Here is a 19,554-nt window from a genome sequence, read left to right as displayed (position 1 = left end):
TGTTTTAAGAGGAAGAAACCTTGAGAGGAACCCGACTCAGAAGGGAACCCATCCTCATCTGGGTAACAACAGATAGTGTGAAAAAGTTCATTATGGATTTATATGAAGTCTGTATGGCCTTAGGAGCAGCTGTAGTCTCAGCAGTCTGGAATTAGAGAAGATTTGAGCTCCAATGAATTCACCACTGCAGAGAGTTATGACACACTGAGCAAACAGCGTCAGAGGTTGTTTGCTGCTTCCTTGTCTAGCAACACGCTGTTGTCACAGCGATGTGGTCTCAAGGGTACGTGCTGCTGTCAAACTAAACCTTGATTAAAATCAAAGCAACAGAGCCAAAGAAGAGAAGCCAATTGATAAGTCAGGCTTCTAACTGTAACAGATCCATCCCTATATTTAGACGCAGACATGCACCAAGTCAAGGGAGCTTAAAAGCCACCACATCCTTTAGCAGGCCCAAGCTCAATAATGCACACACACACACACACACCGCCTGTCTCAGCGAGTGACATGGAGCAGGGTCTCAGCGCCTCACGGTGCACACTCAGACAGACAGGAAGTGAGCGAGTGCGGGATTTGCAGAGTTTGATAGCTGACGGTGCGCTGATGAAGCCACGAACAGACCAGGCTACGTTAGCACCTGCGCTGGCTTCCTGCCTGGCTCTGCAGGTGCAGCAACGGGAGAAACAGGAAACATGCAAGGTGGTCGGTTTAGGGGAGGATACCTACTTTGGTTTGCATTCTGCCCCTATCTGAAAACAGCAAAACACATCTTTAAAATTTAGCATTGTACTAGCTAGATTATTTACCAGGTACAGAATACTTGTATCACCAAAAGTATGAGCAAAGTTTTTAGACTTTCCTGCGTATTAATAACTGAATTTGTGCCAATCGTAAAATTTTAAGTACCTTACATCTCAGAGAAAGTTTATAATTACAATACTGAGATTTTTTTTTTATTGTAAAAGTTTTAGTCTGTTTTAGCCTGCATAAGCTGTAGCTGATGCTTTTGTGATGTGGAAGTATAGTACTAGCAAGACTAGATGTGTGTGACTGAAGGCGGCCAAGGCAGCTAATATCATGACATGATGTGACATGAAGTGACACTAGACTAATACAGTGTTTGCCAGGGTTTCTTTAGATATGTGACACAGTGCAGTGACATTTCTAGTTGGACACCATTGAAGGTTGTTTTGATTTTGCTGTTTGAACCAGGGGTCACTGGGGAAAGAACAGCAACAAACAACCCAGTCATGCACCAGAGAATGTCACTCACATCAACAATGGATTACCTCTTCAGCCTTCTTTTCTGTAACTTATACTTTCAGACACACATGTGCTGTTTCAGACACTGATATGTACTAGCAGTTTATTTAAAATTTGTGTCATGTGCTGCATGAAACCTACATAAGCCATTCCTGACAACCGATTATTGATTAAATATTAAAGTGGCAGGTTTTTGTTGACATAAGGTTGTGTTATAACACTTTCCAAACTGACTTCCATTTGAACATCATGACAACTGACACTGTATCGGTGCAATTCTGGTACGTTAAAGTCACATACTGGTGATGATGTCAAACATCAAATCTATACTCACTCTAATTTAGGGTAAGGCGACGTAAAAATGAATAAACTCATTTTACTTAAGGAGTGAAAGAAAAGGTAGAGGTTTCTGTCATGACCAAGGAATGGAAATCGACTTATCAGACATTTTCAATCAGTATAAACAAATGAATTATTTTATCACCCCAAGTCTGTAACAAGATTATTGAGGACACTGTTGGGTGTCTGTGTGTAGAGTATCATGACACTGTATTTAGCTGCTGGTGATGGGAAAATGGAGGGGAGTGTGTCTCCTGCTGCGCAAACAATTCCCACCTCTGCACAATAACGTGGTACGGACAGCACAATTAAAGCCTTTTTGATGGTAAAACACTGTATACAACTGCCAAAATAAAATTATAACATTTAAACCTAGTAGGCTAGATAAAAAAACAGAAATACTTATGGAAAACTCGAAATTCTTAAAGCCCTGAGTGTCTAACTTCATATGAACCATTAAATACTACTGTGGAGTTAAAATGTTCATGTGAATGGCACAGTGGTACAGTTTCACATGTTTTTCCTGTGTCCACATGAGTTTCCTGTGGGTTTCTTCAAACTTCCAAAAATACATGTCAGATACATGTAGATGAATTAGCTGCTCTAACAATTGCCCCTAGGAATCACTGTGTGCATGGCACAATGGACGGTGTTCCTAAGGTGATGTCATGATCCCTCAATAAAGATGACAGTATGTCTTTGGGTACATAACCCCTCCCATAAGCAAGGAATCTCCGGCGCTTAGAATCCACTGCCCTAATGACTTGAATCTGGTGATTTATCCTCACCAGATTCAAGTCATTAGCTAATTACTAAGGTCTTCATGGGCTGCTTTTGAAAAAGCTCACACTGTCCATATTACACATTTGAGAGAGTATTGCAAGGGTGCAAAGTTTAAGAATATTAAAATGTGGTGATATTCAGGTCACAGTAATTGACATACAGAGTTATTATATTAGTCCACTGTGTTACTGTTAATCTGTGGTTCTCATAGTATGTGAACATGGGACTAATCATCAGCCTGGTAATATCTATATGCAACTGTAATGGGGTTTTTTTGCATTTGTTTTTCATGTTTCGTTGAGGGGAAAAGTTATGTGTTCTTTCTCTCTTTAAGACTCTCGAGGTGTTACTCAGTACAGCCATTCGTTACAGCAGTAACCTGGTCTGAACTTGGCAGCCAAACACTTCCTGACACTGATACTTCCTCTGACCTTCAGCCTGTGCCAGACACACACACACACACACACACACACACACACACACACACACACACACAGCAGCAGCAGCAGCATAGAGCAAACATGCTTATCATTCTGTTGTTTCCTGGCTTTTTTTGATCCCTGATTACTCCTCTAACCACGGCAGCCTCTTTCAGCAATAACCCCACCACATACCTGAGCTGCTAGACTGCACAGCACATATGGAGCAAAGGCCATTAATGGAACTGAATTCATCTGAAATCGACTAAATGAGGGGAAAAACTGAGTGAGACTAAGGAGAACATGTTGCCAGAGCTATGCTTCACCCACTGCCAATCTAGGGAGGAAAGAACAGGGACACAGATAGCTTGTTGATGGCAGGAGATGAGGTTAGATTTCATCTGCCAGGCCTAAGGGAGCTGACTTGTGCTGGGGGGCAGAGCAAGGTGACGTGTGTTTAATGCCTGCTGGTGTAATGTGGTTTCTCTCTCTAATTCTCCAGGACACATTCTTTCCAGATAGGGGGAACTTGATCAAGCAGAAAACACTTTTCAGCAGGATCACTACACTGTATTAAGAAAAAATAGAAATGTCTCGGAAATTTTATTCATAGTTTTCACTTATGAACTGGGCTTGCTTACTTGAAGTCACTAAGTCAGACTGAGATGAACTAAAGGGTCTAACTCATTCTCATATCTTCTGGGGCATCAAATGTTAGTGCTGAGGGTAGCAAATAAAGAATGGACATGAAACCTAAAGAAAAAACTGTCCAAAGTACACATACTTGAATCCATACTTTAGTGTATCTATTGATTAATACTGTATATCATTTTGGGTCAGAAATCACAATGTAGAAATCAGATTTTAGAACACAAACTCAATTCTGGGCTCATTTTATGTTTGATTGATTAAAATAAATCAAATTCTCATCCTTAATGCTGTGTCATATATAATATTGTAAAATTCAATAAATATATGTTGAAAGCTCTCAAAATCTAGTGAGCTAAACATTATATCTATCTCTCTTTCTGCTTTTTGCCCCTTCATCCACCCTGCTATTGTATTACACGTTAAAGAAAAAAAAACCTTGAATGAAGAATTGTGGGGATGAAACATAGAACAATTGGATGAAAAAGTATCATCTTTCCTGATGATGCCTGATCAATGACAACGTTTCCCATGTGGGATAAACGCATCACTAGCACTGACGTCATTGTAAATATTTATGAAAAACTAATATTTGTATTACTGAATAGCTTAAACGTTCCATTTTAAACTATTGTACAAAACTCAAAATGTTGTTCTGGGTCAACCTGACGTCGAATTTTTGGAACAGCTCACATTTGGAAAGTTTCATTACTCTCTCTGGCTGTCAAACGGGCTTTCTGTTAGCCCAAATTAACTCAAATCACCGTCATCTACACATGGTATCTTGCAATTGAACAGATAGGATGTGGATGTATTACTGCCTTTTTTTTTTTTTACCTGTCTTACATAAGCAGCTCTTTTCTTTCTATGAAATGTACTCTTTTGACTGGCAGCGAACATGAAACAGATGACCCTGAAGCTAGCTAGCAATGGTGGCCTGGTAACCACTAATGCCATGGCAACCCCGGTGGAAGGTGGCAGGAAAATGTTCCCTTTTGGGAATTATAAGGCTGTGCAGCATTGCTAATGATTACATCAGCACATGAGTCACCACACTGGTTTGCTCAGGTGTCAGAGGCTCCCGATGTGGAGCCATCTGTCCTCTCCTCATGGACCATGCCATGACTGTGCGACAGATAGCAGGGCCTCTGTTGCCACACCATTCCTGAATCTACAATTTATTACACTACGAATACATTTCAAAACATTGGATGCAAACATTGCAATAAGTAATACTGTGATATGCTCTGTAATATAAGAGAAATACAACATAATGTGATGAGCTGTTATAGGAAAATAATCAACATTGGGGTGGTGGAGTTACTCTTATGACCCCAAAGTTGTTCATTTTCCTTCTTCTTCTGCTTCTTTTTAAAACAGCATGTCCCAACAGCATGTCCCAATTCAGTGCAGCAATTTGCCAACATTAAACATTTTATTTATCAAAGAATGTCATGTTGTAGGTTTTATCCATTTATAGTTACATTTAATGTTTTGGAATATTTTAGAAACAAGTTAGTGCCCAAAAATGCAAACTTTCGCCCTGTAACCTCAGTCATATGTTTGCACTCTGTCCCAAACTGCAGAAATTTTGGAACTCTTTCTTCGAAACTATGTCCGACATTCTTAAAATGAAATTGGATTTCTGTCCTTTAATTGCCATTTTTGATGTTTCTTCTCAGCGTCAGCCTCTGAACCATAAACAAGCTAGTGTTGTGGCCTTTGCATTGTTACTTGCTCGGCGCAGAATATTGCTGTCTTGGACCTCTCCACAACCCCCCTCTATATCAGTCTGGCTTAAAGACTTAATGTTCTTTTTAAAACTTGAAAAAATCAAGTACAACATCAAAGGCAGGGGTGACTCATTTTTGGGAAAATGGCAACAATTTATTACCTACTTCAATGATGTATGCACCCTGGATGTGGATTTAGGAGAGGTAGACAGTAAACACTAATCATCTTACCTTTTTTTTTTCTGTTTTTTTTTTTTTTGTGTGTGTGTGTTTTTCTTTGAATATTTGTTTGTTATTGTCTTTTGTTTCCCCCTTTCTTTTGGTTTTGGCAGTGGTTGTTTTGTTGGGGTTGTTGGGTGTGGTTATAATGTGTAAAATGCAAATTTCCAATAAAAATTCTATGATAAAAAAAGAAACAAGTTAGTGCCCTTTATCACTTTCATTATAACAGCTTTCTCCAGGGCAGAACAGCTTCACCTTAAAGCTGACACTGACTAAATACTTCTTTTATACATAAATAAATGTCTCCTTACAGGAAGCTTCAACAAAGCAATTATTAGAGCAATTATTATGTCCACTTATTGTTAGGTTTAATTTAGTGAGCATCTGCTATATACACCCTAGTGAATATGTTGTTGATATAGAAACCATAATGTATTAACGCAGTAATATATACCTGATATTTGAATTACTGCTGGAACTTCTGTCAGAGCTATGTAGTTATTAAAAAAGAAGAAGAAGAAAAGAAAATCAACACCTTCTGACCAGAATCAGAACTACGTATCTAATAAATCTAATAAATAAGTATCTACAAAGTGCTATATACTTCCCCAATATTTCTAATTATGTTAAAAAAAAAAAAAAGAAAAAAAAGAAAAAAAAAAGCCTAGATTTATTTATTTGCCTTGTGAGGACCAGAACTGGTGCCAAGCCATGCATGGAGCCTCCTGGCACAGCCAGCCAATACTCATCATAGGACTCACGATTCACAGAGCATCCATTGTCCACAGTCAGCAGTCACACTGCCGCCCCACCACATCACCACAAATGGGCTGATGCATGCTTCATACTCTCAATACATAACATTGTTACTTAGTTTCCTCTTGTATATTATGATAAAAAAGGAATAGCATGCTATTTGCTTCAGAGGAAACATGATGATACGTTTTCTTTTAGTAATGTTGATAGATTGGTCAAATCCTATCTTGTAACCAAGTCTAGGTGTTATTTTTCCATTAGTTCAGCATTCTGAAGAGTCAGGGTATTACACTAGCACGGCTTCTCCTGAGTCGGTGGATGTTGATAGCTGAGGAAAACCGAGCCTGAGCTCTAGTCAGTAGGAGGCTGAATTTAGTTACATAATGGCACTGCAGTGTGTCACATTCTGGTGAGTTTTTTTTTTTCTTTATTTTTGCACACCACCTTGCCTAATCCTTCCTGTGTCTGCCCCTGCCAATTCACTTTCATTCAAATCAGGTGGTCTATTTCAGGTCTCTTCTCTATTTCTGGACATTCTAAATGTGACCTGGGCTACCTGGTATCCCTCACAGTGATGAAGCAGCATGTAACCAACACACCTGGCATGAATCAGATTGAAATATATTTTTTCCCCAAAATGAAACACTATTTATAGAGCACCCATCTATGAACAGCACAGGAATGAATCTAAGGATTAATCATTGTCTAAAGAAAGAAGGGGAGTATGTGGGCACTCATACTGTGACAGACTGGAACTGTAGACTATCTAGTGTTCTTCTAAAATACATTTAAATTTGTATATACTAATAAAATAAAAGAGCAAATATTTTTGCCCTTACTTTTATATATTCCAGAGACTAAATATGTTAATGCTTAAACTCACAGAATCCTTCAGTAAGTGTGCTAAATATATGTACATTACAATAATTCATTGTAATTACTAAATAATATGCATTACAAGTCCTAAAAATCACTACTACTAATTATTATTATTAATATTATTATTATTATTATTATTATTATTATTATTGTTGTTATTATTATTATTATTATTACTGTTATTATTATTACCTGGGTCTTAAAAGGGTTGATCAAAATTACAAATCTTGAGAGCCTTAAAGTAGGAAAAGCATTAAAGTCACATTTATTGTATTATGATAAGCTTTCTTAATCATTCTAAATTAAATTATACTGAATGCCTCAGATATCTTTTGAGCAATTCAACAGTGGTGTCTTCTTGAACAAGAATCAGAATGTTGGTTGAAATTTTTGTGCCACAATTGCTGTGAAAGACTGCACTTCACAATGAATATGTTAGCATCAATTTGATCTTTTCCCACCAAACTTGTCAACAAATGGCATTTATAACATTGCAATGAACAGTACGGTTGCTAAGTAACTGAGTGCAGGCTACTTATTTTTCTTATTTTCTCCATTCCACAGAAAATCATGCTGCTCAAGTTTGGGCAAGTTATTATTTTTCTAATGTAATGATGCTTACCTTTAACATTACATATGGTAAGTATCCCATTAAATGCCCATTAGGTCTAATGAACACATAATGATATAAACTTACAAATATCATTTGATGATAAATTAACTTCAGCCTTTGGGAAGTATGTAAAAATATATAATGTAATTTATGGAACGTGAATAGGAAGTTCTTCATGTGGATAAAACAGACACCTAAAACTTGTGTAATCAGAAATGTGTTGGTTTACTAAAAATCCACAACCTTGATTAAACTCCAACTGTCTCTAGCAGAGGTGAAGATGAAATGGTTGCTAATTATTACTGTTGGATTTACCTGGATTCTACTGGACTGTCCCAGTTTCTTGATAAAACAAAGTGAACCTACATGACTTGAAATGCAGTCAGACTATAACTTATAACCATTGAAATGTTCTTGCAGAGGCCATATACATTACAGTGTTGTAAATACTAGCAATTATACACTATTAGAAAAATAGAAAAGGGTTCATCACTTAGTCTGTTTGTATTAAACACTACAGAGTGTTTCCATATGAGAGTAGAATCTCTTTAGGCTGCTAAGTTAGTTGCTTAACTATCCAAATAGCCCCTTTTAAGAGTGATTTCAAATCATCTTAATTCAGATCTAAGACCTAATGTACAATTAGGTAAATACAGGGTGTCCCTAAACTCTCCATACATAGGGGAAATTAACACTTTTTAGCAAAATGACTTACAAAAATGTTCATACTTATTTTAGATTATATATATATTTTTCAGATAGCCCTGAAGAATGCCTGAAGAATTCTCATGGCTAGATCAGGAAAAGGTTGCAGTGGACTTTAACAGTAAACATAGCAAGCACATCACATACAACACTGTTGCCAAAATTATTAACAAATTCAAAAAGACTGGAAGTGTTGCGAACCAACCGAGAAGTGACGAACTGACAAAGGCACAACCGATGTGGTGCTGGCAAACATAGTCCGCTATGAATAGAGACTTTTAAGACACTCTGTATGTATGAATACTTTCTTAGCCTATTCCATTTCTGTTGTATTGATGCAAATTGCTCTTGTGGCAAAGTTGTGACATCTGCACAGTCTATTTTATCTAGAACTTTTTGAGCACCAGGTCTGTATTAGCAAAGTAAGATTTTAATCCATCCATCTTCTATAACGATTATCCTTACTGGGTCGCGGGAAACCTGGAGCCTATCCCAGAGAGTATCGGCACAAGGTGGGGGTAAGATTTTAATAAGAATGAAAAGTGCACAGCATAAAAGTGCTCACCACTCCAATGGAAAAGTAGTTATTGACTATGCTGTATGGCACAGGGTCTCCCTTTTCTTCCTTGTCGTCAGGGGAAATGTCAATGTTCCAGCGGTCCAGCACTACCTCACTACTGTGTTCAATGTCCCTGAGGAACTTGAGAAGATTGCCTCCCTCATAGCCTGGAGGACAGAATACAGCCATATAACACAACAAGTAGGTTAGAGGTAAACAGACAAGCCTGTAAACATGCACACTTAGTAGCACATGCACATTTATTCTACAGTCCTTGAATGAAATCTATAATGAAACATGAAGGAGGTGATTTCCCTTTTTAAACATCACCATCATTTGCAAGTTATTTTGATCAAATTAAATAAAGGAATTAGAATGAACAACAACATCTAGACTCCACAATATGTTGTTTGTGTCAGCGTTTTTGGGTATGTGTCAAAAGAGATATGCAGAAATGACTACAGCAGGTTAACACGTTTGACTTATTGCACCATCAAGAGACTTAAGTAGATGTAAAAATAAAATAAATATTGGGAAGTAAAAATAAAAATGCTCAAACAGACAAGTGAATCAAGTTGAGGCCATTCTGTCAGCACTATATAGATGATGTGATTGACGTTCTCTGCCCAGAGACAGACTCCCCAGTGTGGCTGTCTTATATTACTGTATTAGTTGTACGTACTGGGTAGTGCACAGACACAGGGTGTTACTTTACCAAGGTGGAAGCGTTATGTTTTAACGAGGGCCAACACCCTATGACTGAAACAGGCATATTAACACGGTCTTGGCAACCCTGTTTGTCTGGGCTCACATGTGATGACACCTGCAGCCCATTCTTCCTCCCTGAACAGAACACAGTCCTATGCACACTTGCACTCACACAGACCAGAACTCATATAGAGGCCTTGTAAAATTCATTATTAACATTAACATTAATGATTGTGTATACTTAGGTTAGGTTGTTCTCAATTTCAGGAGGTTTATTTTTTAACTTTTGAATAAACATTTCAGTTTTCACTCCACTACATGGCACCAGATTGTGTTATGTTGTAGTTATACAGTATATTAAAGTGCCACTCTTGCCAAGACAAAAATATATTGACAGCAGTTCTCCAGTGGACAAAAACTCATTTACATCGAAAAAAGAGACATGATGTAATAGGGTAATTATTCCACAACCTCCACAAGTACACAACTGCCTAACAGCTGAAAATCCTTTTTTTTTTTTTTTTTAACTTTAATCCACTTTAGCCTAAATGCCCACAGTATTCAACATTTTGCTCCAATATATATGAATGGTCTTCATAGGAACACCATGGTTTCAATTGATGTGTAAAGTGATGCGAGTTTGTTATGCTTGTTTCTTATACCATTTTATGCCAGTGAGTGTTTTCTCACATTATCAGCAAATTACTTGGGTGATTAGATCAAAAACATGAAGTAAAATATTCTTTTAAAAAGATTAGTTGATTTTGTGATGGAAATAATAACTAAATATTACTCAAGTACAATTACTCGAGTACAAATTTTAGCCTTAAAAGTAACCTGAATAGTTATCCAGTAGGAAATACCTCCCAGTGCATAAACACATATAAAGGTCTCACCTCCACCCCAGCGGAGGCAGCGTGCCAGGTCATTCCCAGTACCCAGTGGTAGGATGGCGACAGGAGGGTGGCAGGCAAAATTAGCCTTATCTGGAGAATAGCACAGAAAACACTGCAAATAATCCAAAAGTACTTGAATGCATTCTTAGTGCTTACAGTGTACACTGAAAAAAAACCCCAACATATAGATAGATAGATAGATAGATAGATAGACAGTAAATGCCCAAAAAAGCATGAAGTACATAATACAAGTCTACTAGCCAAAAGAAAGTGCACGTGTCTCTTATTTATATTTATTTATAGTAGGACTGTATATGCAATATTTCTTCACTTGCTGATCATCCTAGTGTGGCTCTCTGTCCTGTAGTTTGCACAAGGCCTGTTGAGATCTTGCATTTGTTGATACTCCGTAGATTTATTGCCTAACCACAAAGATTAACCATCGTCTGCCATCAGAAGCTATTTTCTAATGCATGTTAAGCTCATGTGGGTGAGGAGCTAGAAGAAACTCCAGAAATCTGATCGAGGATCAGGTCGATTTAATTAAAAGTCAGTTTTTGGCATTAAAGGAGCAATGAAGGTGCTCTTAAATCAGCACTCAGGCTACTTCAACAAAGTTGGCTTTCCCCTGCTCTTCTACTAATGGACACTCACTGGCTCCCATGAGAATAACAGCTCAAAACCACCGATCCAGGATCAGATGAAACTGATTCAAATCAGCACTTAATGGCACTGTCTATCACCCCCCATGCTGGCTCCTCTGTAATGCTTACCCATTAACATCAGCATGGTTGTCAGTGGGGGGAAAGGCAAGCCATTATCTCTTCACTGCTATCCACCACTCAGTCATATGAAAGAAGTCACAGATGAGTGTACACAATTCCTAGGTAATTTATGAATTTATAATCCTTTCAGAGGCCCATTAAATGTTACTATGATTATATGTGCAAGTTCTTCACTGAGTCCTGCAATTGTTTCTTTTTTTTTTTTTTTCCAATTTAGCCCACTGAGCTTTAATGTTTAAATCATTGGCCATAGTTAAAACATCTATGGCAGAACACATGAGACAATGTTTAAAATAGTTCAGTTCACCCTTGATTTCAGCTCCAGTTAATATAAAGTCAAATATGCCATTTGAGTTAGGACTCTAGACTACTGATCGGAACGCTGAGAGTTCAAATCCTACCAAGCTGTCACTGTTGGGCCCTTGAGTAGGGTTTTAACCGCCAAATGCTTGTCTCAATTGTTAGATGCCTTGGATAAAAGCATCTTCCAAATGAAAAAACTTCAACGCTACACTTACCAATGCAATCCAAGATCCAGCCCACTGTTCCATCTCCTCCACAGGCCAATACTCGGAAATCAGGCACATCACGGAAAAAGTTTAATCTGGAAGGCAAAGGAAAAAAGTCAAAAGATCAGGCAGATGTCCTTAATTTTTTTCATGGGGGCTTTTAAAAATAAAATATGTAATATATACTGTATAATATAATAATTGGTAATTGAGCTACAACACTCTTTATTGATCTATATCAGCAACCAATTCTATAAATCTTACAGAACATACACAATATGATACAAGCATTATTCTATGAGACACTGACAATTTGTGTGGAGTTTCAGCATATATTACAAAAAAGAAAAAAGAAGAAAAAAAAGATACTTTGTTCTAAGTTTTAAATGGAAGATTTTAACTGCCCCCAAATACCTACATGGCACCTTACACGCCCTGGTTTACATTACACCAACCCTCCCACCCTTAATGAATAATACAATGTGCACAGGGCATGAAAAGACTGAAATGAATGTTTAAAAAGTTCCCAATACATTGCAACTCTACATTCAGACATCTTTGCACACCCATGATGAAGATGGAGACATTGATTCAATATGGAGAAGTATAACTATGAGGAAATGAGGATTGAGTGTAATCACTGTAAATGTGGCTCCACATTTTAAACACAAGACAAATGCTGTGTTTATTACGTTGTGGTAATACCCATCGAGTGACTGTTTTGTTTGAAAGGCACAGAATTTAGTTGCTGAGGTATAGGAAGAGAACAAACCAGAAATCTGTATACACAATGCATTACAATTCACCTTATTCTGCATAAACTCAGCCTCCACCCTTTGTATCCCGGTACAAGAGACACATGATCTCAGGAAACAGGAAAGTCTTAGTAACAGTCTTGGAGTAAAAATGCCTACAGGTATGACATAACATGCAAAGCTATCTCTTCCTAATTTCAATTTCCCACTTAATGCTGAAGTATGAGTCTCATGCTAAAATCACAAAGGAGCATGACTGCTAAGAATGGCAAAATCCTTTTCCAAAAGGCATTACAGTGGGTAATTATAACTATAGAAACAGCCTTATTTACAGAAAAAGATGATTGCTCTTTATAATAAAACTATTATTACACATTTCTGCTATATTTATATTTTTAATCTATGGTTTTAGTTCTCCTGCGCGCTCCCACTTTAGTGCCTGAGCAGCTCTCAGTATCTCCCTCTCATTCCTTTCTCTGAATGGCTTTTTCAAACTGAGCACAGCTCTGGTCGTGTGTGGGGTGTGTGTGTGTGTGTGTGTGTGTGCGGGGTGGTGGTGGTTGGGAAGGGGGGGTTAGCATGTCGGAGAGAATGGGTTGGCTGCTCTTCTGTGTTGCAACTTCACCTTTTGTTCTTGTTTTTTTTTCCTGAGTGAAATGCCCTGTTGAACAACTCACTCAGAGGTACAGAATGTACTGAAGCGTAACATGCATGTGTGTCTGTGTGAGTGTGTGCGTGCGCGCGTGCTTGTTTGTGTGCACGTGCAGGGGTTCGTACTTCTATGAAGTGTGTTAATGGTTAATGTGTCACACATGCAAAACTATGAGTAACTTAGGACCACATGATGACATACAGTTATTCAGTGCAACACACATCTTGATAATTACATCTGTATACCAGATGCTTTAAATTAGTCATTAGAAAGTTGTTATGGATTAAACTATATTGCTACTAATTGTTCAGATGGCTCCATCACTTGTCTGTCAGATAAATGTTTGTCTCAATCCCTGACTCAATGATTCATATTCCATAGAAAACAGTGATTAACCTTCTTCAGGAAGGATGACTCATCGATACATTTTTATTATATAGGGACGAATTCATAAATTTAAAACTGTGCAGTGTTTTGCATTCCCTCCCAACATCACATGGGTTTCCTCCAGGTTTAACAGTTTCCTCCCACCTCCCAAAAACATGGCTGTAGGTGGATTGGCTCCTCTAAATTGCCCCTTGACAGATGAGCGTGTGCATGTGTGTGCATGGTGCCCTGCAATGGACTGGTGCCTCATCCAAGTTGAAATCCCACCTTGTTCCCAGTGTTTCTGGGATAGGCTCCGAATCCAACGCAACCGTGACCAGAGTGAAGCGTTTAGTGAAGGTGAATGAATGAATAAAGATTCAAGATGTGGCACATACCCAAGTCTTTTATCACTGCATCAATTTTCTCTGAAGGAAGCAAAACCATCAAACATTTTCTATCTTTCAAAAAAATAAAAAACTCAGTTGAACTATACCTACACTTTAATCTACACCTCAAAGACACAATATTTACAGTCCATAACATATTCAGAACATAATTCTCCCATTTTTGGAAGTGAAATTTCCAGTAGAGTTTGAGGCTAGTCCTTAGCTTCACCAGAATTTTCTTTTTCCCAGGAACACACTCTCACTGTTGAATACTGCAATGTTGGTACATACTGTATGCACAAAATCAATTTCCAGAGGATTTTAATGAATGTTTAATAAATCCATTGGAATTGACAATTTTTTGTTGCCATTTTTGTAGTTTTGGTCTCAGTGCTAGTTGTCACATATGATGCACTTTAACACCCCCTTTTTGATGATGATGTCTTCTTTAAAACATAAGAAATTAAAATACTGTGGAAGGGTCTCACAAGAGTACACAAAGCTCCACATTGGTTAGGTTTGTGGATTACCTGGCAGTTACTTAATTGTGCAGGGTCCAGAGGTTAATTTACTTGGGACAGGTGGGTGTTTTTATGAGTTAGTCCTGAGAGAAGCTAGAGTGATGGTCTTGCAGTTTTTATGGAAATTAAAAGAAAGAAACACCTCATCCTGCTTTAAGTATACAGTCAAACTTTTTTCTGCCCAGTACCTACACCCAGGGGTGCTTGAAAAGATAATTGCACAATAGGGGATTTTACCACTGGCTCTGTGAGTCACAGTAAATGTGTCTGCTTAAGATGCTCTGCTGGTCCTATGCTTTCTGAACTGCCCTATGGCCAAGTTGATTTTAGATGATTTTAGATCTACAGACATGCAGGGATGTGACAGGGGTGTACTTGTAATAATTTTTTTTTTTAAACTGCGTGAATGTTTTGAAGAAGGCATTCAACAGCAAAGAAATAATGACATCAAAAGCATGGGTGGATCAAAACTTGGTGGTGATATGTGCTTTCTGTGGCCTGAGGAAATACTGTACATTTTCAGTACAGTTCTATCTCAAATCATTTGTCCAAGGTAGAAACTGCAGTGAACATATATATTGGGTTTTTACTGTAACCCCCAGGTGCTTGGGAGGAAAAAAAATATGCTGCTCTTCTGCTCTTCCAAGTGCCTGGTAGTTACCATAAACCCTGGTATACTGTATATGAACACTCCAGTTTCTACTGCAACTGGCTTGACTGTTTGAACCAGTGACTGTCATGAACATGTATGAGCTGAATGCTGCAGAAGAGCCAACACATTTTTAGTTATCGTTACCATTAAAAGTCTGTTTAACACTTTGTTGTAGGCCTACTTAATCTTTTTTTCCTTTTTTTTTCTCTTTCAATTGAAAAAGTACCGTTTTGACTATCTTTTTGGCTGAAAATTTTTATGGCATGCATAATAAATACCAATAGCCGATGTTAGCTTGTCTAATGACTATGTAAGTCAAACATAATTTGATAGAGTTTATTTCACATTAACAAACTCAAAACGTTCTCCATTTGCCTTGATGGAAAGTGAGTGCACCATGTCTTTCCAGAAAGAAAATTGAACTGAGATGGAGCTTACTAATTAGTTAGCATTGGAAAATTCAAAACACCTACACAACCGTCTGCCATTCCAAATTCATGTCAGTTGGTTCATCTGTTGTTTTTATTGGTGGAAAAAGAAAGCTTTTCTTTCTGTGTATTTTGAGTCTTTACTCCTTGTAGCCTACTCTGATGTTAGACGGCAGAGTTACCACACAAAAAAAGGCTGACAGGTGTGTAATTCATTCAGTCTACGCTAAATCCACAAGAAAAGATCTCACAAAAAAATTCTCCCACTAATCCTCCAAACTATCATGTTCAGTGTTCTTTCTGGTGACTTACCCTACCATGGGCCCTCCACGATCTAGACTGTAAACCTGTCTGGGGTTAAGCAGGTACTGGAACTTCCGCAATACCCTTATGGAGAAAAACAGACAACTGTGAGTTATAGTGAATGATAAAAAGCTATGGAAAGATTTATTTAAAAAAACATGAAGACCAACTGATGCACTTCATACATTCTCGCTCTCTTTCTCACACACACACATACACACACACATACACACACACACACACAAACACACACACACTGTTAGGCAGTTTTCAGTATCTGTGACAAGCAGGTACTACTTGAAATTATAAATGAAATCTCTGGACTGCCCTTCACTGTTGTTTTGTTTTTTAATCTCTTACTGCTTGTTTCTGTCTCAGTAGAAGAAACAAGGGGAGGCACAGAGAGAGAGAAAGAGAGAGTCTGAAAGTCTGAAGCGCATCATACAAAAAGCTTTTAGTCTAGAGCATTGCTCATTACGTTAGGAGAAGCGATACTCTGAGCACTTATAACCATTAAAAACACCATTCTTTCAATTGGAAAGAATATAGAGGCAGAGTTAAGAGTCTAAACCTCCCGAGTTAGCTTTCAAAGCAGTGAACACCATGAAGGCAGTGGAAAAGTACAATAGGTACCCAATCTGATTCAGTGATGACCACTTCATCGACTTATTTGCATCAAGGGAACAGTTCAAATAGTGTTCTTTTTTGGATCTGGGGCAGTTAACGCGTCTTTGTGTGAGCTTGAGTCTAATAATAGGGAATAATCGGGCCATTATTGGTATTTATAAGTACGTTGCTATGGTGACGCTCCTGCTGGATCCCAAATTGGTCCCTCGGCAAATTGAGGATGTGTGGTGGGCGGTGAGAGCTGTAACAACACCTACATTCATCCTTCTTGAACAGCAGTGCTGCCTCCTGTTTGCTTTGATGATATTTAGGACAGAGTGACCAGCAGGAATAGCAGAATAGACATGGTGGACATGCTAGCTATGCGCATTAGGATTACAGAAAGCAGAAATTCTGACCACTGACAAATCGTTTTGAAGTTCTGAAATCACTTAAACAACATAATATCATAAAACTGTATGACACAGTAACATATAGAATGCTCTGGTGTAAAATGATGGTCAGGTAAATAAAACATTTCCATGGTTGTGAATAATGAGTAAAAAAAACAATGCCTCGCACCTTTCTCCCTGCCGACCACCACTCTTCGGATTAACCAGCACCAGTAGAGGATGTGTTCCCGGAAGAGGGGTGATCTGTAAATGGATAAAAGGAAAAACAGAGACAGCACATCCACATTAAAATACAAAGACTCAGTTAAAGTATCTGAACCTGTTTAGACAACAACCAGCCTGCATTATGATAGCTGACCTGTAGTGCTTGACCATCGCCAGTGAACTTAAAGCACTGGTTGGAGTCATCAGGACTGGTGTTGGGGGAGGACTCACCCTCTCCTCTTTTTACTACAGAGTGACGGTCCTGAGACCAAGAGAAAAGGCAGAGTGTCTCAATTATGCAATAACATCCAACATGTGTTAGAGCTTGTTAAACAGATACAGAGCATGAATTAAAAGACTGGACTGACCAGTACAACAGGGCAGATGTAAGATGGCAAGAGGGTGTGGTCTTTCAATGCTCCACCATCACAATCTGGCTTCACATGAGATGCACACTTATTATGGAGCTGCAGATAAAAATAGAAATCTGCAGTAAAGAACCCGAGACTCACCAATAGCCTGAGCTAATAAAGTCTGCTCCTCTTTCCCTTGACTCATACAGGAACACAATGTTAGTAAAAATAATTAAATTTGATGTTCCACTGAGCACTGTGTCTGAGAGAGGTTTTTCGAAAATGTAACATGTAGTTGATTGATTTACACTGGGCATGCTAAAGTTCAGCAGGATAGTACAAAGCAAAGGAAATACTGCCACCATTAGGAAGAAAGCACACATTACAATATCTTAAACTAAAATAATCTCTATATTATTGAAACCAAAAAGAAATACATTTTTATTATTCTTTAAAATTGTTCATTTGTTCATAGTTCATCAAAGCTACCTCCTAATGTACAGTAAAATATATCTAAATACAGGGCAGTACAGTGAAGAACTGTTCAAACACTGAAACACTGACATTATTTTCAATTAAGCCTGTAATAAGCAAACTGACTGCTTAAAGTCGAAGCAGAAATTTGATGTCAACCTTTTAACGGCCACCAGACAGTGATATGTATACTTACAGTAATTTGACACCAAACACAATGAAGACCAGTAAGGCCCTGGTAGTACTTGATACTGCGGTGACATCGATCACACTTGGTTGGAGAATTGCCCTCCATCCATACATGCTGCATAGCCTGCAGCGAGGAAAGAGGGAATGTTACAAACTGTGCGAAAACATAAAAACATAACCCAACTAAACAAAAATAAAATAAAATGAATTTTCTCTTTTTTTTTGGTCAAAATGTCATTGTAGGTAATGGGCCACATTTCATTTAATCCAATGTTAAGTGGGCCAGACCAAAAAAATCAGGTTAGTAACCAATAACACATCATCAACTCCTTTTAAATGTGTTCATATTTCCGCATTTATCTGGTTCCATTCTCAATGCACAAATGGATATATCACGTACAAAACAGATTAACAGGCTGTAATTCAGTACCAAAAAACGGATTTTCCAAATTATGGTTTTATCTTACAGTGTCTTGGATATGCATTCCCCCCTCCCATCCTGTCCATTCAAAAAGGCCACTTTTCTGGCACATGTTGTGCCATCTGACTCATTCATTTCTGACCACAAAACAGCAACTGAGTGTAATAACAATGTGGAGTCCAATTTAGCCTATATGTACTCATAAAAGCCTGATACAGCAGAGTTAGATAATCAAAAATAAGGAAAAATAAGGACCAGACTCATATTCTGTAAACTGAGGATACTTCGATTTCTCGGCTCTCTGCTGTTGACTGCCTTTGTTATGTAGACCAGTCCCACCTCTCAGATTTTATACTCAGTAACCCATGGTTTGGTTATTTCAATTACAAAAATGATTTATATCTTCACGTCCAACAAAATAAAAAGGATCCCTTCTTTCCTTAACAAGACAAAGAACACAAAGAAGAGTATCAGATGTAACAGTATTATAATTCTATACTGAAATTGCTAAACAAAGAAACAGACAGAATCACTGACCATAAAATATCATTCCACTTTCTACATGGGTGTATTTTGTTTATTAAAATATTCAACAACTCTACCAATTGTATGATGCAATAATAGCAGCTTCTATACCAAATTAACATTGATGTGCTATAAGATTATGATCTCACAGTACACATATCTTTTGCCTATAGTGAACATCGTTTCTGTAGTTGTTTACAACACAAACAGGCCAAGCCCAGGTGTCAATTCCAGAAGCTTTTAATTGAATCAGTAAAACAAATTAGAGGTTAACTGCACAAGCTTTGCTACCTGTTTTATACCATTTCCTCTCTCTTTGTTTACACAGCTACTTGTACGCAAACACAAAATGTTCTTATAACCTCCCTGACACATTCATTTATGAGAGCTTAGATACAGATAAGTAAAAATAATGGAAAGTGGACAAATTAGTGAGTTGCATACTTTATAGGAATGTTCTCTGTAATATTATTGATAAGTGTTTGA

General features: G+C 37.9%; 1 protein-coding gene across 2 annotated transcripts in view; it reads right to left on the bottom strand.

Annotated features, from left to right (window-relative positions):
* The window catches only part of LOC128608842 (diacylglycerol kinase beta), a 91,153-nt gene that overhangs the window by 29,722 nt on the left and 41,877 nt on the right, over positions 1-19,554 (bottom strand). For both annotated transcript variants that reach the window (XM_053626945.1, XM_053626946.1), the window contains 8 exons: positions 18,130-18,246; positions 17,475-17,573; positions 17,261-17,368; positions 17,072-17,145; positions 15,893-15,967; positions 11,827-11,912; positions 10,524-10,613; positions 8,926-9,086 (listed from right to left, as the gene is read on the bottom strand). In XM_053626945.1, the coding sequence (XP_053482920.1) occupies positions 8,926-9,086; positions 10,524-10,613; positions 11,827-11,912; positions 15,893-15,967; positions 17,072-17,145; positions 17,261-17,368; positions 17,475-17,573; positions 18,130-18,246 (810 nt within the window). The remainder of the gene's footprint in view (positions 1-8,925; positions 9,087-10,523; positions 10,614-11,826; positions 11,913-15,892; positions 15,968-17,071; positions 17,146-17,260; positions 17,369-17,474; positions 17,574-18,129; positions 18,247-19,554) is intronic.

Source organism: Ictalurus furcatus, chromosome 6, assembly GCF_023375685.1.
Source record: "Ictalurus furcatus strain D&B chromosome 6, Billie_1.0, whole genome shotgun sequence".
Classification (NCBI taxonomy): domain Eukaryota; kingdom Metazoa; phylum Chordata; class Actinopteri; order Siluriformes; family Ictaluridae; genus Ictalurus; species Ictalurus furcatus.
Note: the sequence above shows the minus strand (reverse complement) of the source record. Positions and strands in the feature narration are given on the sequence as shown.